Consider the following 26,671-nt stretch of genomic DNA (forward strand, 5'->3'; position numbering starts at 1 on the left):
TGGTCGCGTTGAAAAGGTGGTCGCCTAGGCAGGTTTGACTGTATATATATAGTGAAATGATTCTTCTTGTAGATCCTGCCTTTACTCTCATGATTTACCTTCTGTTGGAAGGTTTTTTAAATTCATGGACAATACTGAGTATCTACACCATCCTTTGAGATGATGATGGTAGATGTATTTCAGAGCAGAATTCTGTCATTGGTATGCCAACTTTGAGTTAAAAAAACAGTGTTAACATTTTTGTTTTAGATGTTAGTAAAGTTAGTGAGTTTTGTTCTTTTGTGATGGGACAGAAAAACAAGTTGCAGGAGACATGCTCTTTTTCTGGCACACTGCTTTGGTCCAGGTACATTAACAGTTAGATACCAGCCAGTTCTTCTCTCATGCCCTATTAGAAATCTATAGGCACATTATCACAAACCACCTGACCCATGGAGGGGACACGGTGGCATGGTGAGAAAGTAGAAACTTCACACCAAGGAATTAGAGGTATCTGCTGAAACTGCAGGTCGGAAAACATGTTCGGAATGCGGTGTAGAGAATTTAACATAGCTGCGAACAAGAGGCCTGCCGTGTGGAATGTCCGCCCCGGTGAGGAGGTCAGGTGTTACCTGAACCGTTACCATGGAAATGGACGTGTGCTGACTGGCGGACAAAAGGTAATGAAAATAGCCAGCCAGCTGAAAAGGGCCTCCTGGAATGAAGCAATGTTAATGTAATAGCTTTTTTGAAAATATCCCCCACTGTGGAAGGAAACTTAACTGTTGTTTGTGGGGTGCAAAGTTCGCCAATTTCGTACAAAAGGCATAATGGAGCCTCATTGATTGTCCAATTATGGATCTTTAGTGAAGACACAAACTGTCAAGAAATGCAGGTGGGCTAAGTCAGCTGAAGCAACTGCCTTCAACTACATGTAGTACTTAACAAGCAGTGATTTACAATCTCAGAGAGCTGGCAAATCAGTTCCATTCCTTACAAGGACCAAGGTAGTCTGTTGGACAGTGTAACTTTACTTTCGTACTTAAATGTTCATGAAAGGAATGCTGGAACGTTAGTGATATTCTGTCATTTTCAAAACTTAAACTAATGGGGGAAACATGATGAAGGTGTCTGATGGTAGCTAAGCCTTTAGTTCCACCTAGTATAATGTGGCTGTCAGCCTATGCACACACTCCCTAGGTCAGAGTACTTGACCAGTTATGGTCTCTGAAATGTCCATGAAGGTTTTAGAAGACTGTCTACCCCCATCTGTGAAGGCCAGGTTCTACAGCAAACATAGCTGAAATGTGTGAAAGAGGATAGAGAGGTGGCCTGCACCCAGCTCTCATACCAGTTTAATGCAAGGTCAAGTGCCCATAAGCCGATTTAAAGGGTTTGGAGTGAACCGCAGGTGTTGTTTGTTGGCATCGGGTAACTTTTACACCTTCTTGAATAACAACCTCCTTCATACACTGTTAGTGGGAGGGAGAAGTAGAAGCTCACAAAGTGCCATAATAATGCAAATGTGGATCAGATCATGGAAAAAACGCCTCAGCATACAAACGTATCATAAACTGCAGAATGTTTTCCTGTTTCAAGATGACAAACTTTTCCCTGTCTTTAGAGGATGCTTTATTTGACATGACCCAGCTCTTGTACGGAAAAGACAACATGCTCAGTCGGCTTTTCAGAAAGAAGACTACAGTGTTGTATGAACTTGGTGTCATTGTGATTGCAATCCTCCTATCAATTGTTCAGTGTTAAAGATGTGTGGGGTTCTGTAAGGAGGTGGAGCGTTAGGAAGTATCACATGACATTTGCCTAAGAGCTCAAGGTCCGCTTCCAAAGTCAAACCGTCTCTGTTGAAAGACACATAAAAGGTGAACCTTGGGCACAACAAGGAGATTTGGATGTTGATAGAGGTTGTCATGGTTTCAACAAGGGTTCTTTTAATAGTCCGTCCTTTTAGACTTTGCACCTGAAGACACAACTCAGGTAGACTCTATCCACACTCAGTCAGACTTGCCATCTCTGCCGAGCCCGAGCTTGGTGGTCTTGTCTGTTGTATCAACTCGGCCCTCCAGAGAAGGGATACAGCACTGATACAGCCCGACAAACAGTGTAAAAGCATTTCGCCATTGTCGCCTCCCGAGCACGGGATGAAGTTTCACGGATGTCACTTAAGTGGTGTTGGTGAGGGTCTGAAAGCTGCCTGGCCAACAGCCAGACACTGTTCCCTCCCACCTGACCACCCTGAGGTGTGGTAACAGGTAAGGAGAACACTTGTACATTACGTGACCCCTAAGAACAACAAACATCACACACCTCAAACGGAACAAAGGGCTCCTGGCAGGTCAGAGGTTGCAGACCTCCAAGACAATAGCAGCACGGCCCGGACTCTACACATGTACATAAACTTGCCAGCCAAAGCTGTCCAATATTTTGAGAGGTGGCAGGGTGCGTGTGGTATGCCTGCCATGGTGATTGCGTGATAAGTGCTCCTGGCAGATTCAAATACCACAGGCAATATTGGCTGCCCACCTCATACTTTCTGCGCTCGATGATGGCTGCTCAGGACACCAGAACATTAATAATGATAGCAGCCAGGAATGAGAAAGGGGAGGACATTTTTCATAGGTTAACATAGCTTCCGCTTGTCACTCCCAGGCAGTAATGCATGCCAGTACGTGCCGGTACAGAATACCAGAGGTACCGCCTTTTGTCGGGCATTGGGTGCTTAAAATGTTTCCCAGTCAAGGTCAGTTAGCACTTTGTCAACTTGACTTTTCCTGTAACATTAGCTGTATTATCTTACAAAACAGACCCAAGGTTGGGGGCTAAACCTCCAAGAATTCAGACAAATGTGGCTCCTGCATCCCTGGAGTGGAGGGTCTCCAGAAACCAGTCGGTCAAAACTAAAGCCTGGAATGTCCGACAAAGGCTTGTGTCTTGGCCGGAATGAAAACAATATTTTATGGAAACCTTTTATAGCCATGCATGTCCTGTGAGATCCTCCGTAATAAGACAAATATAACTTTGGCAGACTTCTTTCTTAGATCATCAGTGCCAAATTATTTGTAAGTCATTGGTAGTAAAAAGATCCACAAAATGAAAGGAGAGATAGAAAGAAGGAAATGCACCTGTCTTATTCAGAAATGTCCTGAGGAAGAAGCCACCAGATGTATGGAAGTTTTAAATCATGTGAAATGTTGTGGACGGTGGTTTGGGAGTATGTATACTTATCACAAGAAGTGTAAAGAGTGCAAGGTCATGACCTCTCTAAATAGAACCCTTAGATTGGTCTGGTCCTCTGGGCCTGGTTTGTTTCACTCTCACTGCCTGCTAACGGTGACATTTTACCCACTCTCACTGCTCAGCCCGTAGCCTGCTTACAGGGACACTTACCTGTTCTTACTACTTAACCTTTAGCTTGATAACAGTTTACTACTTATGCAGCATGGATACATTAGGTTATCACAGAGATTTGAGATAGATATATATTGGAAGAAGGCAGTTACAACATGTCACAGTAGTTCTTTACTTGGACCACCTCTAATTAACAGTTTGGATGATGCACAGTGAAGTTCACACTCATACTTTAAGTGGATATCAGAAAATGTGGGCTGCCAGAAGACTGTTTAGAGGCAAGTAAGGCTTTTGGAGACAATAGACTTGGTCTGCTCCAGAATAGATCAGCTTTGACCCCCTTCCTTCAACCCAACTTCCGCCCAAGCACAATCCTGTGTGCTACACCTCTGCTAGTGTTACCTTGTAAGTGGCTGTAATTATCAGTGAGGTGTGCTCCAAAGTCGGATCATATTTCAGATAGATCAGAGATTGAGATAAAGCTAGGATCACCCTGTGGTGCTAATGTCCCAGTACAGGAAGCCTACCCTAGTGTGCTGTCAATATTTGCCTTTCGCCTGTCACAGTTTGGACAGTTTGCGAGTTTCATCTTTCCAATTACTTCCTCCTCAGGCTGACAGGGTCCCCTATGAAGGGATGATCCTTCTTGGGCTGTTTGGCCTACAAACACAGGCAGCAGGCCGCAGATCAAAGCAATCATACATGTAACTGGGGTGGGCTGGAAAATCCCTTACCAGTTTTATAGGGGGATGCCTACAGTAACTAATATATAAAACATGTGGAGGGTAACATTGTTCAGTACCAGTGTACTAAAGAAGAATACACTACACTAGCGCCTGCTTCATTCTTGAAGTTGCCATTATATCAAGTTATAAAGTTTTACAAATGGTTAAGTTGTACAAGTATGCCCTGTCTTGACTGTGTTCAGCCATATAGATCTGTAGTCATGTACAGCTACACGTACATTTTGTACCTACACTATGGGTATAGACAAGCTTTGATATGGTCATGTTTTACATCTGTGGCTTGAGTCTGACTTCCTTTCTCTGTCTGCCAATACTATTTTTGCTGACTATATTGGATCAATACTTCAATTTTCCACCCCACCTGGTTATATGGCTGGAATAAGTGTGCGTGTGAAAGGGTCGTGTCCTGTCAAGGGTTTTAGGAGTGGAGTTGGCAGAAGGTGTTATGGACAAGTTAAGTTTCTCAGGGGTTCACTAATGCCTTCCAAGGGGTTGTCAGGGTGGATAACACTGGGTTTTCATTGGTGGGTCACCCTGGGTTGTCAAGGTGGTCCCTCTGGGTTTTTAGGGTGGGTCACCCTTGGTTTTAGGATACATGTGTAGGTCATCCTGGGTTTTAGGGTGAGCCATCCTGGGTTTTAGGGTGGGTCATCCTGGGTTTTTAGGGTGGGTCATAAATATATAGTACTTTGTCAGACATATACAACATGTGCATCTGTTTTTAATGGGGTTGCTACTGCACACTGACTCATTTAAACTTTAAACCGCTGCCAACTGGCAAGTGTAGAAATCCCTACAAGGCGTATTGAAACCAAATGTCCCAGTGGGGGAGGGCATCAGTTTGCCGCCCATGGTGGGTCAGTCAAGGCTGAGGTGTGGGGGGCTGGACCTGAGAGCCAGCCTCCATGGAGGGAGCAAGTGAGGCTGGTGCTATTTCACACTCATTGCTAGACTGTATCGGCATGGGACACCTGATGTGGATGGATTCAAAGGCTCTTAAGATTTCCTGCAGGTCTTTCACTAGCTTGCCTGTAAAATTCTACTAGCTGTGATGTGATCATCTCCCAGCCCTTTGTAGCCACCGTTGACCAGTGGTGTGGAGAAGAAGATGAAAGGCAAAGCTGTACAGGCTGGATATGGTCATGCATATATCAGGGAGCAGGCCACCACCTGCACATCAGAGGTCATCTAAACATCCACGGAACTGACACCCTATAACGTCACAAATGTGGTGCCTCCTTTATCAGTTATGACATTATTGGTGAAGTTATGAAGTTGTTGCACCCCAGGCCTCTGGGGGTAGACCTCCCCACTCTTAGGGCCTAGGGACAGACCCCCCACCCTGGGGGCATTTTCCCCACCCCCACAGCTTCACCTGCCAACTTCTATCTCCATCAATACGTTCTTTCTCTTTGAAATCCGTTCCATGGCAAATTTGGTTCCCTACAATACATTTTTGCAATCAGCTGTTTCCTTGTGCCCTGTCTGAAACCGAAAACACTTTCTAGAGCTTTTGCCTACAAATTAAGACACATTTGAAACCACAGCCTTCGGTGCCTCTCAAACCTAAGATCAGCTGGAATATAGATTTGTCCACAGAAAAGAAAAATTGACTAAAAATCCCATGCTGTGTAGCTAATGGCTTGTGAGAGGACGCCAAAGACTCAATCTGAAGTTTTAAAGTCCATTTGGATGGTTTCCAAACGCTGCCTCCTGGTAGAGTAATAACTTTCCTATAAAGTAACAAAGTTTGAAGTGGTTTGCAGTTTAGAGTCAGGCATGGAACAGTATTGCACTGGAATCCAGCCAATATGTGGCCCTTCACGCTCACCAGTTCTGATCACTCATCAGACTGGCGGCCATCAATAAAGGAAACTGCTTAGATTTCTTCTGCCATTTCCCAAAATGCCCTTTGAATATTTCATGTCACATTGCCTGCATTGCACCACTTGACCAGCTCTGCTGCCAGTGTGTATAACTTCTGTGTCATGCTGCACTTTCTTTGTCGCATTCTTGAATATATAAGGAAGCTACTGCCTGGAAGGAACTAGAGTATCTTAAATTTTTCCAAAATGTAGCCACCCTTTCTCCTAAAAGAATGGTGGTATCATAGCATTTCGTTTTTCAGCCTATCATGATAAGAGCTTTTATATACTTTTGATTCCAATATGACACTTTGATAAGAACAAGACAGTCATGAAGGGAACAGCATCAACCCTCCTACTTAGTGATGAAGAGAGATACCCTATAATTATTGATAACCACATGTCATCAAGCTGTCATCTTTCATAGATGTGAACGTGATTTGTACTGTTAGTTTCCATGACAGGAACAAAGATAAGACAAACTTTGTCCATCCAGGAGGATTCTTCCAAATTGTTCTTTGCTAGTCTGGAAACAAAATGTAGATATCTAACAAGTGATCTTAGAAAATATTGTAGAACACCTGATGGCTATGCCGGCACCTGTTCTTATTGTAACTGTTTCTTCCATTATCCTCTGCTGGTATGGCAGACTCCGATACTTTGATATCATAACTGAAACACCACAGTGGTGATTGGAACAATGATGCAGAATCAGTGCTCCTCAGGGTAAAACACTTTAACCTAAACCTGGTCTGGAGCAATAAGCCATCACTCCACACCTGAGCTACAGACACGGTGTTTCTTTACGCCAGGCAGCGGGGAGGAAATGCTAACCGCTAAGTCTACAAGTGCCACACACAGCACGGCTTAATGTTACCGGCGTGGTATGCTCTAAAAACGGAGTATCGGCAAACATGTGCAACAACAGCGAGCTGCCCGGCAGGCCACACAGGCAGCAAGGGCCTCATATTTGTGTTTGCTTTTCCATAATGTTTATGGGCGGTATAGCTGCCATTCTTTGCAAAGAGGCGCTGTAAACTTAAAAAGGGGCCTGTTACATGTCTGTAAAGCTGTGTTCCCGGTAACCAAGATCACATCTTTGACAAAATGATGCCTGGTCAGTCCCTCCCCCTCCACGTCCAATGTATCATTAGCAAGCCCAGTTCTATGACAGCTATTCAGAGCCCATTGTTAGCACAGGTGAGGTAGTCCTCACCTTTATATCCCAGCTGAAACTTAACCTGTCCAGCACAACAAACACCCCAGCCCCTCCGTGTGTGGTAAGGTTGGGAGTCAAAGGGACGACAAGATGACCCCTTTTAAGGGTAGCTCCCGCTTTGCTTACATTGGGACAATTGTAAAGGCAAACAATTGGCAGGTAAATCCAACAAAGTGCCACTTGCTGTGTACCTACCTGTCCAATATGTCAACTTAGCAAAAGCAAGATGCTCTAATATATAAACTCTGCCAAGTTCCCCGCTACCCTGTGTCATGGAGCATGTAGGAGAGAATGGCAGATTGACAACACTTTGATAGTTAGCAGCAATGGAGAGAAAACATATTTAAATGGACTGCGATCCCACAACAAAGCTCGAGTCCTCTTTGAAGTGAATTCAGCATCACCGGGAGGCTTCCTGTGAAGGGGTGATGATAGTCTTGACCGTGCGTCTCTTGTCATGCTGGATGAAGAAGTACTTTGAGATTTAATCAGCCGTTTACAGGCCGCTCAGGTGGTTTTCTACAGGTGTTAGCAGAGAAAATAGGCTGCAGGTGTCGACCACAGTACACCTATCAACACACTGGACATGACTGTGTTTCTTATCTGTCAAAGCTTCAACTTCAAGTTAGGTCTGGGTCGGGTGATTAAATGGCACTGTGTTTCTCTTCCACAAACTATTACTGGTGAGCTATACACATGATGTTCTTAGGTAGGAAGTCCAAGAAACAGAGTATTCCGAATCTAAAGCTGATGTGCAGATGACAGAGCTATTTTTCTCACAAGGTTACGTCTTGCCAAACAATGTCAGGAATGTTGTATTCGTCACAGCTTCATCTACCCTTGAATGGCGGAAGATGAAAGGATAGAGAATCTACTTTTCGGCATAATTTCCTTTGTATGACTGAAACGGAGCTCAAGGATAAATGGTCTTGCAACATTATCCCCCTTCACGGTAGATTAGCAGTGAAATAAAGGCGTATAATAACTACTTTGCCTAATGGCCTTGATAGAAGTAGCATAACTACTATATACAAGAGCGATCAGTTATATAAAAGAGATCAGCCGACAATTATCCCTTTAAGTATGATTTTATACGAGTCATTGTGTGAAGAAAACTGGACCGGACCTCTAGTTGCAGTCTTGAATAATGAAGGAAATTGGGTCACCTCCAATGTTTGTGTCACTCCTGACTGACTTTATAACAGTACTAATTGAGAGCTTCACCTGCTGAGTCTGTGTGCAGCAGGGCTTTGCTGGATGTGCTCCAGTTAGACTGGAGTTGAAGTTTGAACAGGTGGATGGTAGTGGTACTGGGGCGACCTCATTCCTGCTTTCTGTTCCTTGGAATTATATGTACACATTGTACATGTAGTCATCACAACTAAGAAATGGTAGCCTTGAGTCTGAGCCGTGCATCCGGCATGTTATTGTACTGTCATCTTTTTATGAGACAAACACACTTGTTATAACCTAAGTTTCACAATGCATTGAAAACGTATGAAATGAATCTTACTATAGTGTATCATTGATACTTCTAACATGGGTTGAACATATTAGTATGCTGTAAGTAATGCTGTCTTGGAGAACATTTCTGTAGGACCAGCTGTCTTTTGTGTTTGGATTTAGTATCTTTATGAATATTAACAATACCATTGATTTTCTTTCCAACATCAATGGAAAATGAAGACCATATCAAATCATGTTAATTGAATAATTGATATGTGATATCGATGAGGTTAACTTCAAAATGATACACTTAATTAGGATGATACACTATTCACTTTTTCAAAAGTTTCATTATTTTTTATTGTGTATTCCCTATGCAGTGATCTGAGCCACAACCACATACAAGTTGTGACCAAGAAAACATTCAAGGGGGCAAACAAAATGAAGAACTTGTAAGTATCTCTTATTATTTTGGTTTTAGCATACAATTATAAACTCTGAAGAATGTGCTTAAATATCAGCAGAGACATTTATGTGTATGTATATATGTGACCCAAATGTACAATGTAATGTTAATGTTATCTTTGTTCGGAGCATGTCCATACGTATGATAATTTTAGCTCACAAATGCATTCTAGATTTTTAGAGTGCTTTTTTGTAATGGCTACCCATAACTTTCCTGTTCTGTAGGCAACTTGACAACAACAGACTCTCGTGCATTGAGGATGGTGCTCTGAGGGGGATGAAGGAAATGCAAGTTCTGTAAGTGACCAAAAACATTCATGTACTAATATATATGACTTCTTTCAAATAAGACAGATAATACTTTGAATAGAAAAAAAATTGGAATGGAAAGAAATGGAAACTTTGGAACCTTGCTACCTCACTTTTATTTCATGGTATGATTTTCAAGTTATGAATCTAATGAATCATGCTTCTGCACAGTAAGAATAAATAGAGTTTCTTTGTCATGTTTAACTTTGACATCATTGTTTGTCTTTTTTCCAACCAGAACATTAAACAGCAACAACCTGACGACCTTGTCCCCGGGAACCATTGGCCAGATGCCGAAACTCAGGACCTTGTGAGTTATGGGACTGTTACTATGGCTTTAATCATTAGAATATTAATTTTCTTAAGTTGTAATCTCTCTTCAATATATCAGAAATATACAGGCTACAATATCTGCCACCATGCTATATTTTTGTATTATGGTCTTATTGACTGGGTTGGATTTGTCACGTAAGTTCAGGACGTTGTGTTGGATGTTGGATTCCCCTGATGAATTCAGAAATTGTTCAGGAGTTCCTGATGATATGTTATGGCAGTCTGTCATTGGCCACTGTGAGATTGATTGATACACGTGTGCCCTTTTTCGCAGCCGGATCGCCAACAATGAGCTTATCTGTGACTGTCACCTGTCCTGGCTGGCGGAATGGCTACGCATGAGACCGAGGCTTGGACTGTTCACCCGTTGTGCCGCACCGGCGCTGCTGTCCAACGTGCACGTCGCAGAGCTCCAGAGAAACGAGTTCCTGTGCAACGGTTAGTACGGACTTTGTTATCTCAGAGTCGGGCTAGAAATGTTTACTTCATCTGGGAAAATGGCTTGTATGAAATTTTCATCTGAGTCAGGCTAAAATATGAAATCCACTTTTTAGAAAGTCAGAGAAGGTTCTTGTTTGTGATAATTTTCTTCAAGCTATCCACACTTTCCCAGGTAGTCCCCTATTATTACGAGGGGATAGAATAGCCCTAGGTCTTGTCTCTCTCTAAGCCGACAGTCACATGCTTACAATGATATAGGTGAAAGATGATGCGGAAAAATTTTCTCCACTAAATACTGTCTGGAATTCTGATGGGAGTGTTTTCAAGTACAAGAACACACAGTTGTGAAAACAAGTCTTCCTTGACTTGTTATGAAAAAAAACTAAAGGTAACATGTAGAAAGAATCCCCTAGTTTTCATCTGAGGACCCTATGCTGTTTTGCTATGGTTGGCTGGCCATCCAATTTCCTTGCATGTACTTGGAAGGTATTAAAACTGTTCTTATCAGTGATATCTTAGAGGACTGAGGTGGTATTACCACTGATTTACACGCTCCAGTCTGACCCTCAGCCTAATGCCTTCAAACTTCATGTCCTTGAATTACACGCTGCATCTGGAGACATGACAGTCACTATAGGCCAACAACATCATATTGACCTATGGGACCCAGAGGAATTGAAGTATTCTGAAATGTGTATCAAACTGAAACAGTAGCCCTGAAGAGGGAATTACTACCCCTCATGGGCTTCTCCTACAGTGTGGTCTGCACAGAGTTGACAGGGTTTGGTAAGGAAGAATTCCCTCGGGTGGATACCCTGTGCTACAAGAACCACCTGAGCGTGTGGGAAGGGTGGGAAGTTATAATCAAGTGTGACAAATGAGACAAACGTCTCCCACCCCCTCTTAATGCATCATGTTGGGAATACAATGGTACATGTAAACCAGGCAAATTGAAGGACATCATACACCTTCCTGTCAAACATGGTTTTGATGTTATAGCACAGTTGTATAGATTTTTCAGCCACGACAGGTGCTCCTCTTAGCACGTCTCCTTTCATAGCTCAAGTTCAACATCTTGATAGGGATCACCTGCATTAGCATGACAAATTGTTCAAGCTAATAGTGCAGCTTTTCAAGAAGTTGATTTAAACTATTACCTCCTAGGGTCTCTTTACCAGAGCTACATCTAGCCCTAACCTATAGATTTTCAGAGACCATAACATGTGCTCTGCACAGCAAACATGAGCCTAAAGTCAGTCTGTGCAGTGGATGTGATGGCTCTGACTGCATCTACTGACCCATGCATGGTGTCTATACCCACCCAACTACAGCAGCTTGTACATGTCTGTCTGCTGCTATATGTAGGAAGCAAGCTTTCTGTTTTGTATGTAAATGTGCCACTAAGCTTTCAAATAGAGCTGGTTAAGCTTTAGCATTCTTGTCTCACCACACCTGCCTGAAATAAGTGAGGATACTCTGCGAGTTGATGATAATTGACAGCACTGGGTTGATTTGATGTATTGTCCCCCGTGGGCTTACACATCCTCTTAAGCCCCAACTGTAAGATGCTTCAAGCAACAGTGGCAGGCACTTCTTATTAAAACTGCTGGTGTAAATCCAATTACATAAACCATTTGTCTCCTGCAAATGGTTCCAGCCCAGGGGCAGGTCGGTGGAGAAGGCGCTGAAGGGGAGGTGTCTATCACTCAGGCTTGTGTCAGCTGATTTATGCTGGGGTCAGGAGGGGCCCAATTACTTTACTAAGGAATGATGGATCTTCAACTTGGGGCTGCCTGATTGGAAAGCCACTTCCGTGGTAGTGCACTCAAGGGAAGGGCTGACAAGATTGCATTTTCAGTTCATCTAAAACTTGGGAGCTTTGTCCTATGTTCATCCGTTTTGTGATTAAACTAGGCTCTTAATGTCATTGGCGGGAAAGTAGTGATTTAGGTACCCACTCTTGATCAGTTGCCAGTAACTTCATAGCCATTTTCTGTCCCTTGAAAAATGTCTAAGAAAATGTAAGCTTACATCTGGGAAGGGCTGACAAGATTGCATTTTCAGTTCATCTAAAACTTGGGAGCTTTGTCCTATGTTCATCCGTTTTGTGATTAAACTAGGCTCTTAATGTCATTGGCGGGAAAGTAGTGATTTAGGTACCCACTCTCGATCAGTTGCCAGTAACTTCATAGCCATTTTCTGTCGCTTGAAAAATGTCTAAGAAAATATAAGCTTACATCTGCAAAAACACTATGTGTACCCAATCAGTTGAAGTATTGAGGGCACACAGATATTCTTTCTTCCTTGTCTGCCATTTAAAGTTGCAGTGTTTTGAGGAGTTTCAGATGTAAGTATTGCAATGTCAAGATCAACTATCCCTGGGCTGATATACATGAGAGGCTAACCCACTAGACAGTGACATAACGGAAAATGATGGAAACCTTGATTGGAGACGATTCTTTGGGGTTATGGGGGCAGGGAGGGCGGTTGTTTGAGGAGAGGTGATTAGGTGTGGGAGGGGGGCAGCTGCTGCATGATGGGTGGAACAGGTGTTTGGAGAAGGCAGGTTGAGCCAGACTGGATCTGTGAGGTCATGTCTCTGCCCCTGCCCAAGGTTGCCAAAACCACACACTCAAGTCATAACTTGTAAGCTGCCGATGGGAACAGAAACACTGATTAGTGAGGTGGGCAGAGTGGGTGGTATTATAACCACAGCCAAACTTAAGGATTTTATGAAAATAAATTGATAACAGAGATGACGGCAAAAGTGATGTTTGAAAAACATTGGTGTCAGGGTATAAAACATAAAAATGTTCTTCAAATATCTTTGATCTTTAACCACCAAGTGCCTTTTGGATTATTTTGATGTATCAGGTGTTCTTTCATCCTAAAGATGCGTTGGTTCTTGTCCAATGTTTATGGTACTGTGTCAGATAGATCATCAGGTTGGATCACGATCACAGCTGCAATGGTGGCTTCATTATGTTGACCCCAATTTTCTTCCTCAGCCAGCTGTGAGGTCATATTTCCCTGTCACTCCATAACGGTCTCCTCTGTGTCACAACCTGGCCTCCATGAAGGTCCCCTCATGTTACAACCTGCTCCATAATTCTCCTGTCAGACAGGGATGTGATGTCCATGAGTTATCACTCGTAGTCAGGTACACAGGCATCCTGGTCCGCAGGTTTTTTGGACGGCTGGTGTTGCTACATTCATCATTAGATGAAGTAGTCAAAACTCAACTGCCTTGCATACATTTGTATGTTCAGTATTCTTTCAATGCTTGGCATGCTAGCTAGACACACAGCTGCATTGTACACAATGTAGTCGTGCAATACACATAACTATATTCTAGCTTGTAGCTGCAGATGTTATGTTGGCTTCTGCATCCACAACTGATGACTGTTGGATATCATGATGATGTCCAGTGGATATGGCAGTGTAAACAGTGAATGACATCAAATGACTTTGTAGCAAAAGATGTCCTTGGTGACATGCTATTACTGTAATAGGATATTGAGGGAACCCCAATGTCAGACTGAAGAAACTTCATCCTTGGGAAAGCATTCATAACATTTCCCCTTATATTACTGGTACAAACATGGGTTTTGCCCTGAATTAGCTCCCAGCGGTCGTCCAGTACAGCAATACTTCTTGTCTTGTATTGTCGTGCTCAGGTGATATCAAACAATAGCCCGGTTTTGAAATAATAATTTTTGCTTATGAAAGAAAAAAATTGACTAAAAACACCAGCAGGTTTTTAAAAGGTTGCACATGCTGGGAGACAAAGTTAGCTTGGTTACAAACTTTCTAGTAGGACATTTTTGAAATGTAAATCACAGTGGGCACTTCTATTTAGGTCAGACCAGGCCAGTGGGGGGACTGAATCGCTGGATAACTCTGTTGGACTGCAGGACAGGCTATGAGGGTACAGGTCAGATTATGGTCACGTTAGAGAGAAAGGGGGATGCCCTTACACAATAAATCTATCTGAAATCAACAGGGCACAAAAGGACATTAAGTAAAACTGAACAGATTTTGCAGGTATGTAAGCGTGCCACACAGCACACAGTCGACGGCGTCAAAATGTGCACAGGAACACGCTTTGACGGCCGTCCCAGGGTGCCATATGGGGCACCCAGAACGGCTGTTTTCTACGGTCTCCACATTGATATAAGACGCAAACAGTTGACAATACTCGGTCAGAAAATAGCTGAACAATTATATTTTATGATCTTTTGATTTCTATGAAGGACAGAGTGGGGGAAAATACGGAATTTGCGAAGTTCGTACGGAGCGCCTGTGAAAACGTGCGAGCACCGATCTCGGGAGATAGTTCAACTAAAACCCGTTCTGAAATGAAATAAAAACACCCAAACTATCAACTGTTCCGCTTTTTATTATCTTCAGATGTAATACTTATGATCCATTTGGCTGGAGCTGCCAGTAAACCTGCGTAAAACCTACAGGAAACGCCGATCTCGATGCACGGAAAGTCCGCTACCGCCATGACACATGTGCGATCAGCCGCTTAGACGGAAAGTAGCCACTTATTGCGACACAAACATCACGCCGATTCGGCGTGATTTGTATGAATACGTATGCGTATCGGTCTCTCTTTTTTGCGTGAGGCCGTTACCACGGAGATTTTTGGACACAAGCTTGAAGGCAAATGTTTATACGCTCAGCAGGATGTTTCTAAATTGTGTGTTTTCGCGCAATAAAATATTAAAAGGCATCATGCCGAACTTTCCACAGGCCGTTGCCACCTGTCAGTCAGCACGTCAGGACGTGCTGAGCTGCACGCTGTGACGGAAGTTTTGTCTCTCCTTTTTTTGGCGTGAGTCCGTTACTATGGCGATTTTCGGGCACAAGCTCGAATGGAAATGCTCAATGATATATCTATGAATAGATATTTCGCACAATAAAATATTAAAAGGCATTAACGCCGAACTTTCCACATACCGTCGTCACGTGCCAGATCAGCACGTCAAGACGTGCAGAGCTGCACGCTGTGACGGAAGTTTTGTCTCTCCTTTTTTTTGGCGTGAGTCCGTTACTGTGGAGATTTTCGGGCACAAGCTCAATAGAGAAATGCTCAATGATATTTATGAATAATTATTTCGCATTATAAAATATTAAAAGGCATGCACGCCGAACTTTCCACGTGCCGTCGCCACATGTCAGTCAGCACGTCGAGCCGTGCTGAGCTGCACGCTGTGACGGACGGCTCTTAGAAATATTTTTCTCCAATTTTGAGTTAAAAGACACATACTAGGATTCCATATTAATTTCCTTTGTCCTTTGATTTGCGATTGTGGAAACATAGAAACTTTGTTGCGAGTTATTTTGCTGCTATAAGGAAACATTCAAGTTTTTTTAGAGTTTGTCATATTCTATCGTCGCCACGTGTCAGTCAGCACGTCAAGACGTGCTGAGCTGCTCGCTGTGACGGAAATTGTGGACTGATGGTGAACAGGTAAAGAGTAGCACTGGCTTTTACAATTGTGAGACTTATAGAGATGAAAACTGTCGATTGAATCTTAAAATATTGCTACACAAGGCAATTGGGCAATTCTAGTTTGTAAGCCATGGCAATAATCAGCTAGGCTGTGGGGTCGTGTGGCGTAACGGTGTCCCCGTCGCTCTGTGTCCACACGTACGCGGTGACGGTTTACAAAGAAAGGGTTCAACGATCGATGGCAATTGTATCCCTCAGATAACGAACACAACAATCTTATTTAGAGATGGAATAAAATGTTTTTTTTTTAGTATCCATCTTTTCCTCCACTTCATATTATAGTCCACGACGTAACGACGACGTAAGCTGCCCTGTTTTTCATCAACAAATCTCCGTCGCCACGAGTTCACCTGCACGCCATGACACCGTTACGTGGTGCCCAGTGACACGCTGAGACGGTCCAATTTTACAAAAAGAACTTTATTGCACGACAATTGTACATGGTACAAAGTATGGCAAGAATCCGTAAACATAATACAAAGTAGAAGTATAGAATAAAACTTAAAATCCTGATTAATAATACAATACAATGAGGGCTAGAATACATCTTGATATAGCGTAACAGTTATGAGATCATGAATTGCCGGACGGCGATAGTGTCTACTGCTGGAAACACTTGCACCAAGTAGCACCCAATGAGACAATCTCGTCATATGCTCTAGAACAGCTCTTCTTAATCCTGCCCCGCAATAAAACACAAGTTGCAGACAGGGTGAAAGACGTTGTGACATTTTAGCTTACCAGGTGAATAAATGGGTTACGTCATAATATAGACTTTTTATTTTGGTCCTTGTGACAGGGTACGTGCTAAGGCATGAGCCTGTAAAATTCCAAGGAATTTATCGGCTAAACATACCGAGTTCCTTCTCACAGTCTCATTCACGGAAAGCATACCATTAGTTACGTTTATTCATGATATTTTTCACTGATGAAAAATGGCGGGTTTCATTTCTAAAAGGGGTAGGAGATGAGAGAATCCCTTGAAATGACTAAACTTTTTTTCCGTTTTCTACAGGGGAAATAATGCGGGGTGCTCTGACTGATTTCACGTGTAAGGTTATGGCATGGACTCGTACAGACAACATGGCCTAATCGACGTTCAGCAAAAGAAACTCCCAAATAAACTAGCAGGCTTTGTTGTGAGCTGAGGCAAGTGTGTGAGTGAGCTCATTAGAAAGACAGTCACTTGAAACAATCTTATGAAACTACATTATTCTCTCACAACGTTAGCTGCCTTTCTATTTTTCAGCTCTACGTTTTGTTGATGGTTCTTGTATACACCTATTTCCAAAAGCCGGTAGAACAATGGCGGGCAATCAGTGCACCTATGGTGAAACAATTGTGCCGGGACAACGTTTGTTTAGGTCCAGTTGAACCGGTTGAAATCTACCGAAATACTTCAGTACAGTAGATCTATGCTATGATGCAGGGGCATTATACTAGTATATAGAGATGTCCTTGGGTGCAGTTAATGATAATAACTTTATTGCAAGTTCATGCCCGAAGGCTAATTGCAGACAAACAAGCACATGGAAATCAGAAATAGTTATCTAGTCTACTGTGAAAGTTCTAAGTTAACTAAGGTTGACTATGGTTGTGGTTGGGTTTGACTTCTTTTTTGAAGGCAGTGGAAAATGAAGAGACCAGTAAACGTCACAGGTTTCTGCGGTTTGACATAAAATACTAAAATACTACAAAGCAATGAGAACTAAGAAATCAGTCGACTTGCTGAAGTCGAAGATTAAACCAAATCAACTTTGGACTGGTGGTGCCCGCTTATTACCCAGACCCCGCCAAACAAAACAAACATGGCAACGGATCAAACAAGGCTTAGAACCCGGTTACGGGAAATAATCGAAACGGTTCAATCATTGAATTGGTTCAGAATGTCTCGGAACGATTCAATCTTCGGATCGTGAACGCTGAAAACCGACTGTCTTCGAAACGTTTTTTTGTTTTGTTTGCAGACCACCTTCTTGAGGTAGACGAAAGACACTTGCGGCCAAACCTCCCGTTTCATTTGTTTCGGGGTTCCTATGTCTGGGCTGCCATACACAACTAAATGTCGGTCCTAAGCGTTATCAGAGCCCGTAGGTTGCGGTCCCATGCTCGGTGATAAATCATTTTAAACATTGCATGTGTGCGTGTTGAGCTTCTATCATTTTACAACCATTAATCCAAGCCGGACGAAACTTACCATTCAAAAATACCATCATTGCAACGTGCCGTGGTGAGGTTCCGTATAACCGTCATAGCGTGCGGATCAGCACATGATGACGGCAGAATATGACAAACGACTTATACTATTAAAAAAAACTTCACAATTTCCAAATGGCAACAAATAACTTGCAACAAGAAAACAAACTTTCTGTTAGTTTATAATCACTTAACAAAAGACGATTTACCATTAAAAATATCAATATTGTAACGTCCTGCGGTGAGTTTCCGCATAACCCGTCAAAGCGTGTGGATCAGCACATGATGACGGGAGAATACGACAAACGACAGCTTCCTTAAGCAACAAAATAAGTCGCAACAAGAAAGCAAAGTTTTATCGCATTCTACAATCGCTTATCAAAGGACTAAACTTACCATTAAAAAATATCATTGTAGCGTCTTGCGGTGAGTTTCCCGTCAAAGCGTGTGGTTCAGCACACGATAACGGCAGAATATGTATGACAAACGACAAAAAAAATTCTAAAACTTGACAAGTTCCTTATAGCAACAAGTTCCTTATAGCAACAAAATAACTCGCAACAAGTTTTATCATCGCTTATCAGATGACGACTTACCATTCAAAAACATTATCTATGAAACGTGCTACGGTGAGTTTCCAGTGTAACCGTCAAAGTGTGTGGACCAGTACATGATAACGGCGGAATGGCGGAATATAACAAATGACGAAGACGTTAAAAACTTGAAACTTTCCTTATACTACTTGAAAGAAACAATTGCTCGCAAAAAGAAAAGAAAGTTTCAACCATTTCATAATCGCTAATGAAAGTTGAAAGGGAAATAACAAGGACTATTTTTTTAAACTAGAAATAGAAGCAAAATACCTGAAAGAATCTTCTTGGGTCACAGCGCACAGCACAGCACAGGGGGGCGATCGAGAACAGGCGTGCGATATGCTGTACAATTACTTACCTGTATTTTATCGAATTGTGCTGTGGCTACATCGACAATTTTCAACAATTACTTTAAAGTCACGCAATTGTAACAGCAAAGTCCATGCTGCACTTGACCAGTTCACCGATTCTGGCTCACTATCAATCCACAAAACTTCCGTCACAGCGTGCAGCTCAGCACGTCTTGACGCTGACTGGCACGTGACGACGGTATGTGGAAAGTTCGTCGTTAATGCCTTTTAATATTTTATTGTGCGAATTTCAATGAATAGATATTTCGCAGTGACTTCATAGATATATCATTTCCCTTTGAGCTTGTGCCCGAAAATCGCCATAGTAACGGACTCACGCCAAAAAAAGGAGAGACAAAACTTCCGTCACAGCGTGCAGCTCAGCACGTCCTGACGTGCTGACAGGTGGCAACGGCCTGTGGAAAGTTCGGCATGATGCCTTTAAATATTTCATTGCCCGAAAACACACAATTTAGAGACATCCTACTGAGCGTATAAACATTTGCCTTCAAGCTTGTGTCCAAAAATCTCCGTGGTAACGGCCTCACGCAAAAAGACCGATCACGGCATACATATTCATACAAATCACGCCGAATCGGCGTGATGTTTGTGTCGCAATAAGTGGCTACTTTCCGTCTAAGCGGCTGATCGCACACTGTCATGGCGGACTTTCCGTGCATCGAGATCGGCGTTTCCCGTAGGTTTTACGCAGGTTTACTGGCAGCTCCAGCCAAATGGATCATAAGTATTACATCTGAAGATAATAAAAAGCGGAACAGTTGATAGTTTGGGTGTTTTTATTTCATTTCAGAACGGGTTTTAGTTGAACTATCTCCCGAGATCGGTGCTCGCACGTTTTCACAGGCGCTCCGTACGAACTTCGCAAATTCCGTATTTTCCCCCACTCTGTCCTTCATAGAAATCAAAAGATCGTAAAATATAATTGTTCAGCTATTTTCTGACCGAGTATTGTCAACTCTTTGCGTCTTATATCAATGTGGAGACCGTAGAAAACAGCCGTTCTGGGTGCCCCATATGGCACCCTGGGACGGCCGTCAAAGCGTGTTCCTGTGCACATTTGACGCCGTCGACTGTGTGCTGTGTGGCACGCTTACATAGCTCGATTTTGCAGCTGAAAATATTATACTTGACCTTCGTCCACTCTTCCCCCCTCGTGTTACCTCTATTCCTGGTTTCCTTAAAAAAAAACCTTATAATTTTCAGCACCTCGATAGACTACATTGTCACAGGTAACATTGCCACTAAGCTTGTAAGACTTGTGCCCATCACTACCTTCTTAAGGAGCAAGAACACTAGGCAGCTGTGAATCGTTATAGTCACTGGAGACTAATAGATTATAGCCTATTCTAGTAATTGTCGCTGTGGCAATTGTTCTCTATGGCACGTTATAAAAAATGACAGTTACACAATGTACATGTGTCCCTTGTTTTTGACTGTTAGAGACCAGAAATTGTGTTTAATAGCTGTCCCATGCTGAGGCTCAAGGACAAGTCAGTCATGCTCCAGATGATTTGAACGGATATTTACAGAAGTGTGCCTTAAGTACATATTTGCCCTTCACCTTTCCGCCAGGTGGGCTTGAACACACCTGTTTCCTACAGGTAACTTTGCTGGGGTTATTTATTCAGAATAAAGGACAGTTCTTTTTACAAGCCAGGCAATGCAGACAGTCATCAACAATTGCTTCAGAAAAGCTTTAGAACACAAGGATAATCCAGATACTGTGTATGTCTGTCTAGGAAAGGCTTTTAATTTGGACAAACTATCAAATGTAGCAGTTTCCTCTTTTCAACTGAAGGCCAAAAAATTCTTGCTGAAATGTTTGATAACATAAAAATGACATGGTATTTTTAAAAAATGGATAACGACATAACAATTTTCCTGAAATTGAACTGAAAGAATATGTAAGCAGCAACTTGACTGCAACTTTTCAAGGTGAAAATCTTCCTTTAAGAAAATAAGGGCTGTTTGCAGACACCTTAACTGGTGTACACATGGATTTTGTCTTGTTTGCCCTGAAAGATAAGCTACTTTGACATGGTCATAAAGTGTAAACTTTATACAGCAAGGGTCACGTATGAGGAGGTTGTTTTTTCACATCAGTACAGTCGAGTATTTGTACTTCCTCACCTGACACTCACCACAATACTGCACAGGTGTGTAAAGTTATGTCCAAGCGGTCAGCAAACATGCTAAATTTATCCAAAAACATTGTGTGTCTTGTAAATTTGCATAGTTGTGACGACCTTCTGTCAATAGGCTCATTTTGTGTTGCATGTTGACCGGACATGTTTGTTTTATTCTGTGGGTAAGTCAGTGGCACAGGTGTGTTGATGAAGTTGATAGCTAGCACGTAGAGTAGATGTACTGACTACATTTATGAGGGTTTGCATGGGGGAATCCTGGCAACGCTTAATGGTTAATATTGGGCTGGTAATGCATAACAGTTTATTCGGGAAGACCAGCAACGCTTGACGGTTAATGTATATTGTCTTGTTCTTGTGAAAGTTTTTTTGATCAAGTTCATTATATTTTCCCATTGTATACATGGGGTGTTGGGCAAAAGTAGGCTGTGAACACCAACACAATTGGGTGATCTCATACTCTCTTGCGACTTTTGAGGCAATCAGCCATTTGATTGACTCCACAAGAATGCTTAACAATGAATTCTGATCACAGATAACGTGCGACTTTGAATCAGAGTGACTTTGTACAAATAATTTCTTGACAATGTTTGACATTGAATTAGATTGGGCCGGCTACCATATACAGTCAAATAAAATAGCTCGCTATCCCCTACGGAAAAAGGCATGCAGACCCATTTATAACTGACTACCAATGACCAAGGAAACATAAAACGCACCTGGGCGTATTTGTTTTACCCTGTACAATAATCACACAGGTGTGAGAACACTCCAACTGTTAAACCTAAGACCACGTACCTCACGTGTATGGGAGATGGTTGGTCACAATTGTTTACATTCCCATCCTCTTTTTTCCATCCAGTTTGCTTAGATGATATTCTCATTGACGTCAGTCGGAAACCCTGGGGGGTAGCTGTTATGCCATGTGAAAGAAGCTGTTTTGGTTCTCTTTCTATAACAATGCGAAACTTGAAAGAAGTGGCATGCATGAGTGGGGAAAAAAGTGGGAAAGTGAATGTCATCAGGACAGCTCTCCCACAGGTCTCACCTGTCCATTTCCTGCCAGGTGAGGGGGGTCTTACAGGTGTTTCCAGAACTACAAACATTTGTGCTGTTACAAAAATAGTTGTTTAGTCATGACACCCAGGGTAAACCGGATGGTGAGGTTATGCGAGTTGGACATGGATACACTTTATGTTACTGCTGTTTACTTTTCCAAGCCTGTGACTCAGGTGTTTAGACAATACAATATGATATGTTTGTTTTCCTTTAAATCCTGGAGCTTGATTTGGCTGTCATGGTAGCTTACATCCCAAAAGAGGTCTATTAATAGGTGCAGATCAGTTTGATATAAGAAGAAGCTTGATTGATGCAACAAAAAAGTACAGTAACTTTTGTATGGTCAAGTACAAAATAGACAAAATAAACCTTAAAATTCTACTTTCTTAGCAATGAATGCTGACAAATCCATTATGTTAGAGTAAGGAAGAGCTAATCGTGGATATATCACATCCCAGATGACTGAACTATTGAAACTTTATGTGCTGTAAAAGCTATTTTGCTTCCTACACTTCTCTATCTCTTGTTTCCTCCTAACTGCAGTCCATGGCTGTGCAGGTCTTCACAAAGGCGCCGTTTGTAAGTGATACAACTGGTCATCCTGCCCCCCCTCCCTCAGAGTGGGATGACCCTTTGTGTCCTTGTAAACATTTCTGACTGTCTGTGGCATGTTGCCTTGTTGTCCCGTCTTGTGTTTGTGTATGTCGTATTTACTCAAACTGCACAATGCTTTGCCATACTAGACTAATTACAAACTAATTAGTTAAGTCCCCCTTTCCACTAGACGGTGATTGCTTAACGACCGCACAGCGACCAAAATTGGATTTGTGTAACTCTTGATTTCATAATTGGAACATGATGCAAAATGTAAAAGTATGAATTCAAAGACAACAAAACACACCAAATATTTTATATTCGATGATCTATTAGATTCATTGAGCAATATGTCAAAATATTGGTCGCTTGGCAGTCACAGTGCAGTCGTATTCTCTAGTGGAAAAGGGGTATTAGTCTAAGGCATGGGATTGATCAGCCAGCCACTGGCACTAATGTCATGTGGCAGTCCTGCCAGCCTCACCCATACCCCCAGCAATGGAAGAGAAGCTTTATAACACCATGTGGATTAGACCTCACTGCTAAGGCTATTCAACAAACCTGGTTACCTGAATCAAATGGGGTGATCCCTTACCAGTCATATATCTGACATGTGGTATTGATGCATTCACATCGACACTTTCGATACCTTTAGATGGTTGCAGTGGATATATACTGGCTATAAAATGTTGAGGCTAAACATCTAACATTTGCATACAAGAGCAGCAAGTCCACGAAATCTATGACATTGTGACATGCTTGTTGAATACATTCAAAAGGACTCACCAAATAAGATAGTTTGACCAAAGTTACTGACTGAATTGTTTGCTGTTATTCCCTCACTTTGGTGCATTTTCATGTATTGCTGCATTGTCCTACCTGTATAGAAAAAAAGCTTGTATTTGCTTGTTAACATCTACTTGTCATGTGGTGTTGTGAAACTGTCCACCTGACTGATTATGTCTATATATGCAGGTGTGGAGGACCACCTGCCGAAGGAGTGCGTGGTTAACGAGATGTGTCCTGAGCTGTGCAGCTGTGCTGGCGGGATTGTGGACTGTAGGGACAAGGGTCTCCTGGGCATCCCCAACGACATCCCTGCCACTGCTACAGAACTGTATGTTATTTGTCTGTTTGTTTGTTTGTTTCTTCCACATAACCAGTAAAGGCATGACACACCAGTTTTGTACAGTCATGGTACAAGCTGCATTTGACCTGACTGAAACGCTTGATACTGTTTCTGGTTGTGTCTGTGTGTTTGCACTTATAACTCAAGATCCTTTTGATGGATTTGTACGAATTTTGGTATGTTGATAGTTATTGAGTTTCCGAAAAAACATGGCGATTCTGGGCCACCTAGCAGTTTTTTCAGGTACTGAAGCATTACAGGCCGACATGCCCTACCTGAAAGTAGTGTGGTATAGACCATAGATAGCTGGTCTGCCTGGCAAGGTCAATGACCTCAATTAAGAACACTCAGGTGGCTTGGGACTTGTTAAGCATCTGTAACATAAGATCCCGGGAGTGGCGAACTCGCCCCTTTGGGTTTTTACACATCCACTATTATAGGGCATGATAAGGCTTTAGCAAAAACTCATATTTTACTAAGGTATGAGATCTTTGATTTCTTGTTGTCCCTGTTTGCAGGAGACTGGAACAGAACCAGATCAGAAGCATCCCCAGCAAGGCTTTCGCACAGTACAAGAAGCTCAGGAGAATGTAAGACCAAACATTTCACCTTTTCTCTTTTACTTGAATGCTTTCAATGTTTTTGTTTGCTTTTATAGCACCAATTTGATAGTGGCATGTTCAGTATGTTTTTGCCTGTTTTCACTTTTGCCAAAGGGAGAGTTTTGTAAACTGACTGTTTATTTTGTTGGTGTCGTTGGTATGTTGAATGCATGCTTGATCACAGCTGATCTGCTCACTTTGTTTCCTTTTGTTTCCCTTTTACTTCTGCTTGCTTCATGCGACTTTGTATACTGAAGTGTAGTTGTTTTTGCCTGCAACTTATTCTCTAATCTTGACACTTGAGTTTAGAATGGTTTGGAACAGCACTGCACAATACATTGTTCTTGAGATGATTTCTCTGTTGAACTTAGCCTCCTAGTAGACTAATTTAAGAAAAAGAAATATCTTCCAATGTGTACACTACCTGTGCCTCCGTCCAAGTGTGCTGGGTAACCACAGGAAGTGTACACAGTCGAAGGCATGGTTTCAATAGCTTCCACCTGAGAGAACAATGCATGTGCATCGGAACCGCGGCTTAACTTACACATTCTGTGACTTATTTGTGTAGTGCAGTCAAAAGTATCAGAATACTTCTTAAAACCACAAGTATTTCGTACCTACTCTTTGGATGATGTTTGAAGAAGTCTTATTTCAAATCTGGAGATTATGAATTGTGTTTGATATAGCACATCCTGGGTGCTTTATGAGTGGTGCTTTTAATTGATTTGGAAAGTAGTTTCTAAAATATCACCCAGGAGGTGCTATGTAAAAACAATGTGTCAAGTGGTTTAGTATATAGCCAGTTGAATGAAATCAAACTGTGTACATTGCACACAGCACATTGATGACAATATCGCTTTCATGTCCAAATCGCATCTAAAGAGAGGCAGGTACAACAGTAGAGTTGCTTCAAAAGTTTTGCTACTTTCAATCCCATGCATATCATCCAGCCAGAAAAAAGTAAGAGTTTGCCACAGCTCTATGTATCCATGTACATGCCAGCTTGTTCTATGATCTGCCTCCAGTTCTGACTGTTATTTCACTGTTTATCAACTCTGTACATTCCCTGTCTTCCTCTTGCCCTTTCCAGAGATTTGAGCAACAATCAGATCTCTGACATTGCTCCTGATGCTTTCGAAGGTCTCGACACTCTTAATTCCTTGTAAGTAAAATATTTTCATGCATTGCATTCCTGTCTGCATGATACACAGTGTGTTGTTAATGAATGTCATTGTTTTTGTTTTTTTCACCCATTTATTTCCTGTAGAGACCTAAGCAACAATGAGATTTCAGACATCCACGAGGATGCATTTTATGGGTTGGGATATCTCAACTCGTTGTAAGTAGTGCTTGGGCATTTTGCTCTTCTCTGAGCCGCAGACTTTTCTGGGTAAAATGCTCATAGTACTATATAAAACAGTGTCTGGTGACAGATGCATTGGGGGCAGGCACTTGGCAGTTGGATATGAACTACAGTAACACCTCCTTTCCACTTAAGAGCCTGTGATCGCTGAGTGACCGTTGATCGACCAAAGATTTCACAGATCGCTTTTTAAAAAATTGTCTAGATAAAGAACAAATCTTTGAAATCGCTGTCCGTTGCTGTAAGGTTGCTCAGTGATCTTCGTCTGGTGGAAAGGAGGCCTAACATGAGATCTGTACCCTAAGGTGCAAGGTTCCTTCCTACCCTGCCAACGCTTCTGATGCCAGACTCTGTAAATCCTCTTAAACTCTTTTTCCTATCCTACATGCACAGATGGCTGTAAAGATAGTTGCACTTTGGTGGTTGGTAAACTTTAAGGATTAGTATTATAAAGGGACATCTCAGCATTGTTAACATGCTTTTAGATATTTTCATTCATGATAGACATATCTGGAATATTCTCTGCTTTTTTTGCATTCCACTTCAATTAAGATTGCACACTTTCCTTTACATTTCTTTGGTTATGAGTAATTGAATGTGTTTAGATCTAAAAGCAATGATTTTCATATTATCATTTTATAGAAATTTGATCTTTTGATTTCCCTTAGATTTAAAAAAAAATGCTGTGAAGTCATTTATACGGTACCTTTCATATTTCTAATTTGAAAAATTCTCTTTTCCTAAAGGGTCTTGTATGGGAACAAGATTTCTACATTGCCTCCCAAAGTGTTCCATGGGCTCTTCTCTCTCCAGTTGCTGTGAGTTGTTTGTTTGTTTATTTTGCACAACCGGTAAACAGCCTTTAGGCGTAACACATCAGTTTTGTTCAGTACGTACAAGCTGCATAAGACTGGACTGTAAGTTTTGATT

General features: G+C 42.0%; 1 protein-coding gene across 7 annotated transcripts in view; it reads left to right on the top strand.

Moving 5' to 3' along the window:
- The window catches only part of LOC136431111 (slit homolog 2 protein-like), a 90,868-nt gene that overhangs the window by 28,648 nt on the left and 35,549 nt on the right, over positions 1 to 26,671 (top strand). For 6 of the 7 annotated variants that reach the window (XM_066422350.1, XM_066422346.1, XM_066422349.1 and 3 more), the window contains 8 exons: positions 9,002 to 9,073; positions 9,312 to 9,383; positions 9,634 to 9,705; positions 10,003 to 10,166; positions 23,623 to 23,764; positions 24,295 to 24,366; positions 25,469 to 25,540; positions 26,488 to 26,559. In XM_066422350.1, the coding sequence (XP_066278447.1) occupies positions 9,002 to 9,073; positions 9,312 to 9,383; positions 9,634 to 9,705; positions 10,003 to 10,166; positions 23,623 to 23,764; positions 24,295 to 24,366; positions 25,469 to 25,540; positions 26,488 to 26,559 (738 nt within the window). Of the gene's footprint in view, positions 1 to 9,001; positions 9,074 to 9,311; positions 9,384 to 9,633; positions 9,706 to 10,002; positions 10,167 to 23,622; positions 23,765 to 24,294; positions 24,367 to 25,468; positions 25,541 to 25,645; positions 25,718 to 26,487; positions 26,560 to 26,671 lie in introns of all 7 variants that reach the window. The other variant, XM_066422343.1, reaches the window with a different exon arrangement.

Source organism: Branchiostoma lanceolatum, chromosome 3 (assembly GCF_035083965.1).
Source record: "Branchiostoma lanceolatum isolate klBraLanc5 chromosome 3, klBraLanc5.hap2, whole genome shotgun sequence".
Taxonomy (NCBI): Eukaryota; Metazoa; Chordata; class Leptocardii; order Amphioxiformes; family Branchiostomatidae; genus Branchiostoma; species Branchiostoma lanceolatum.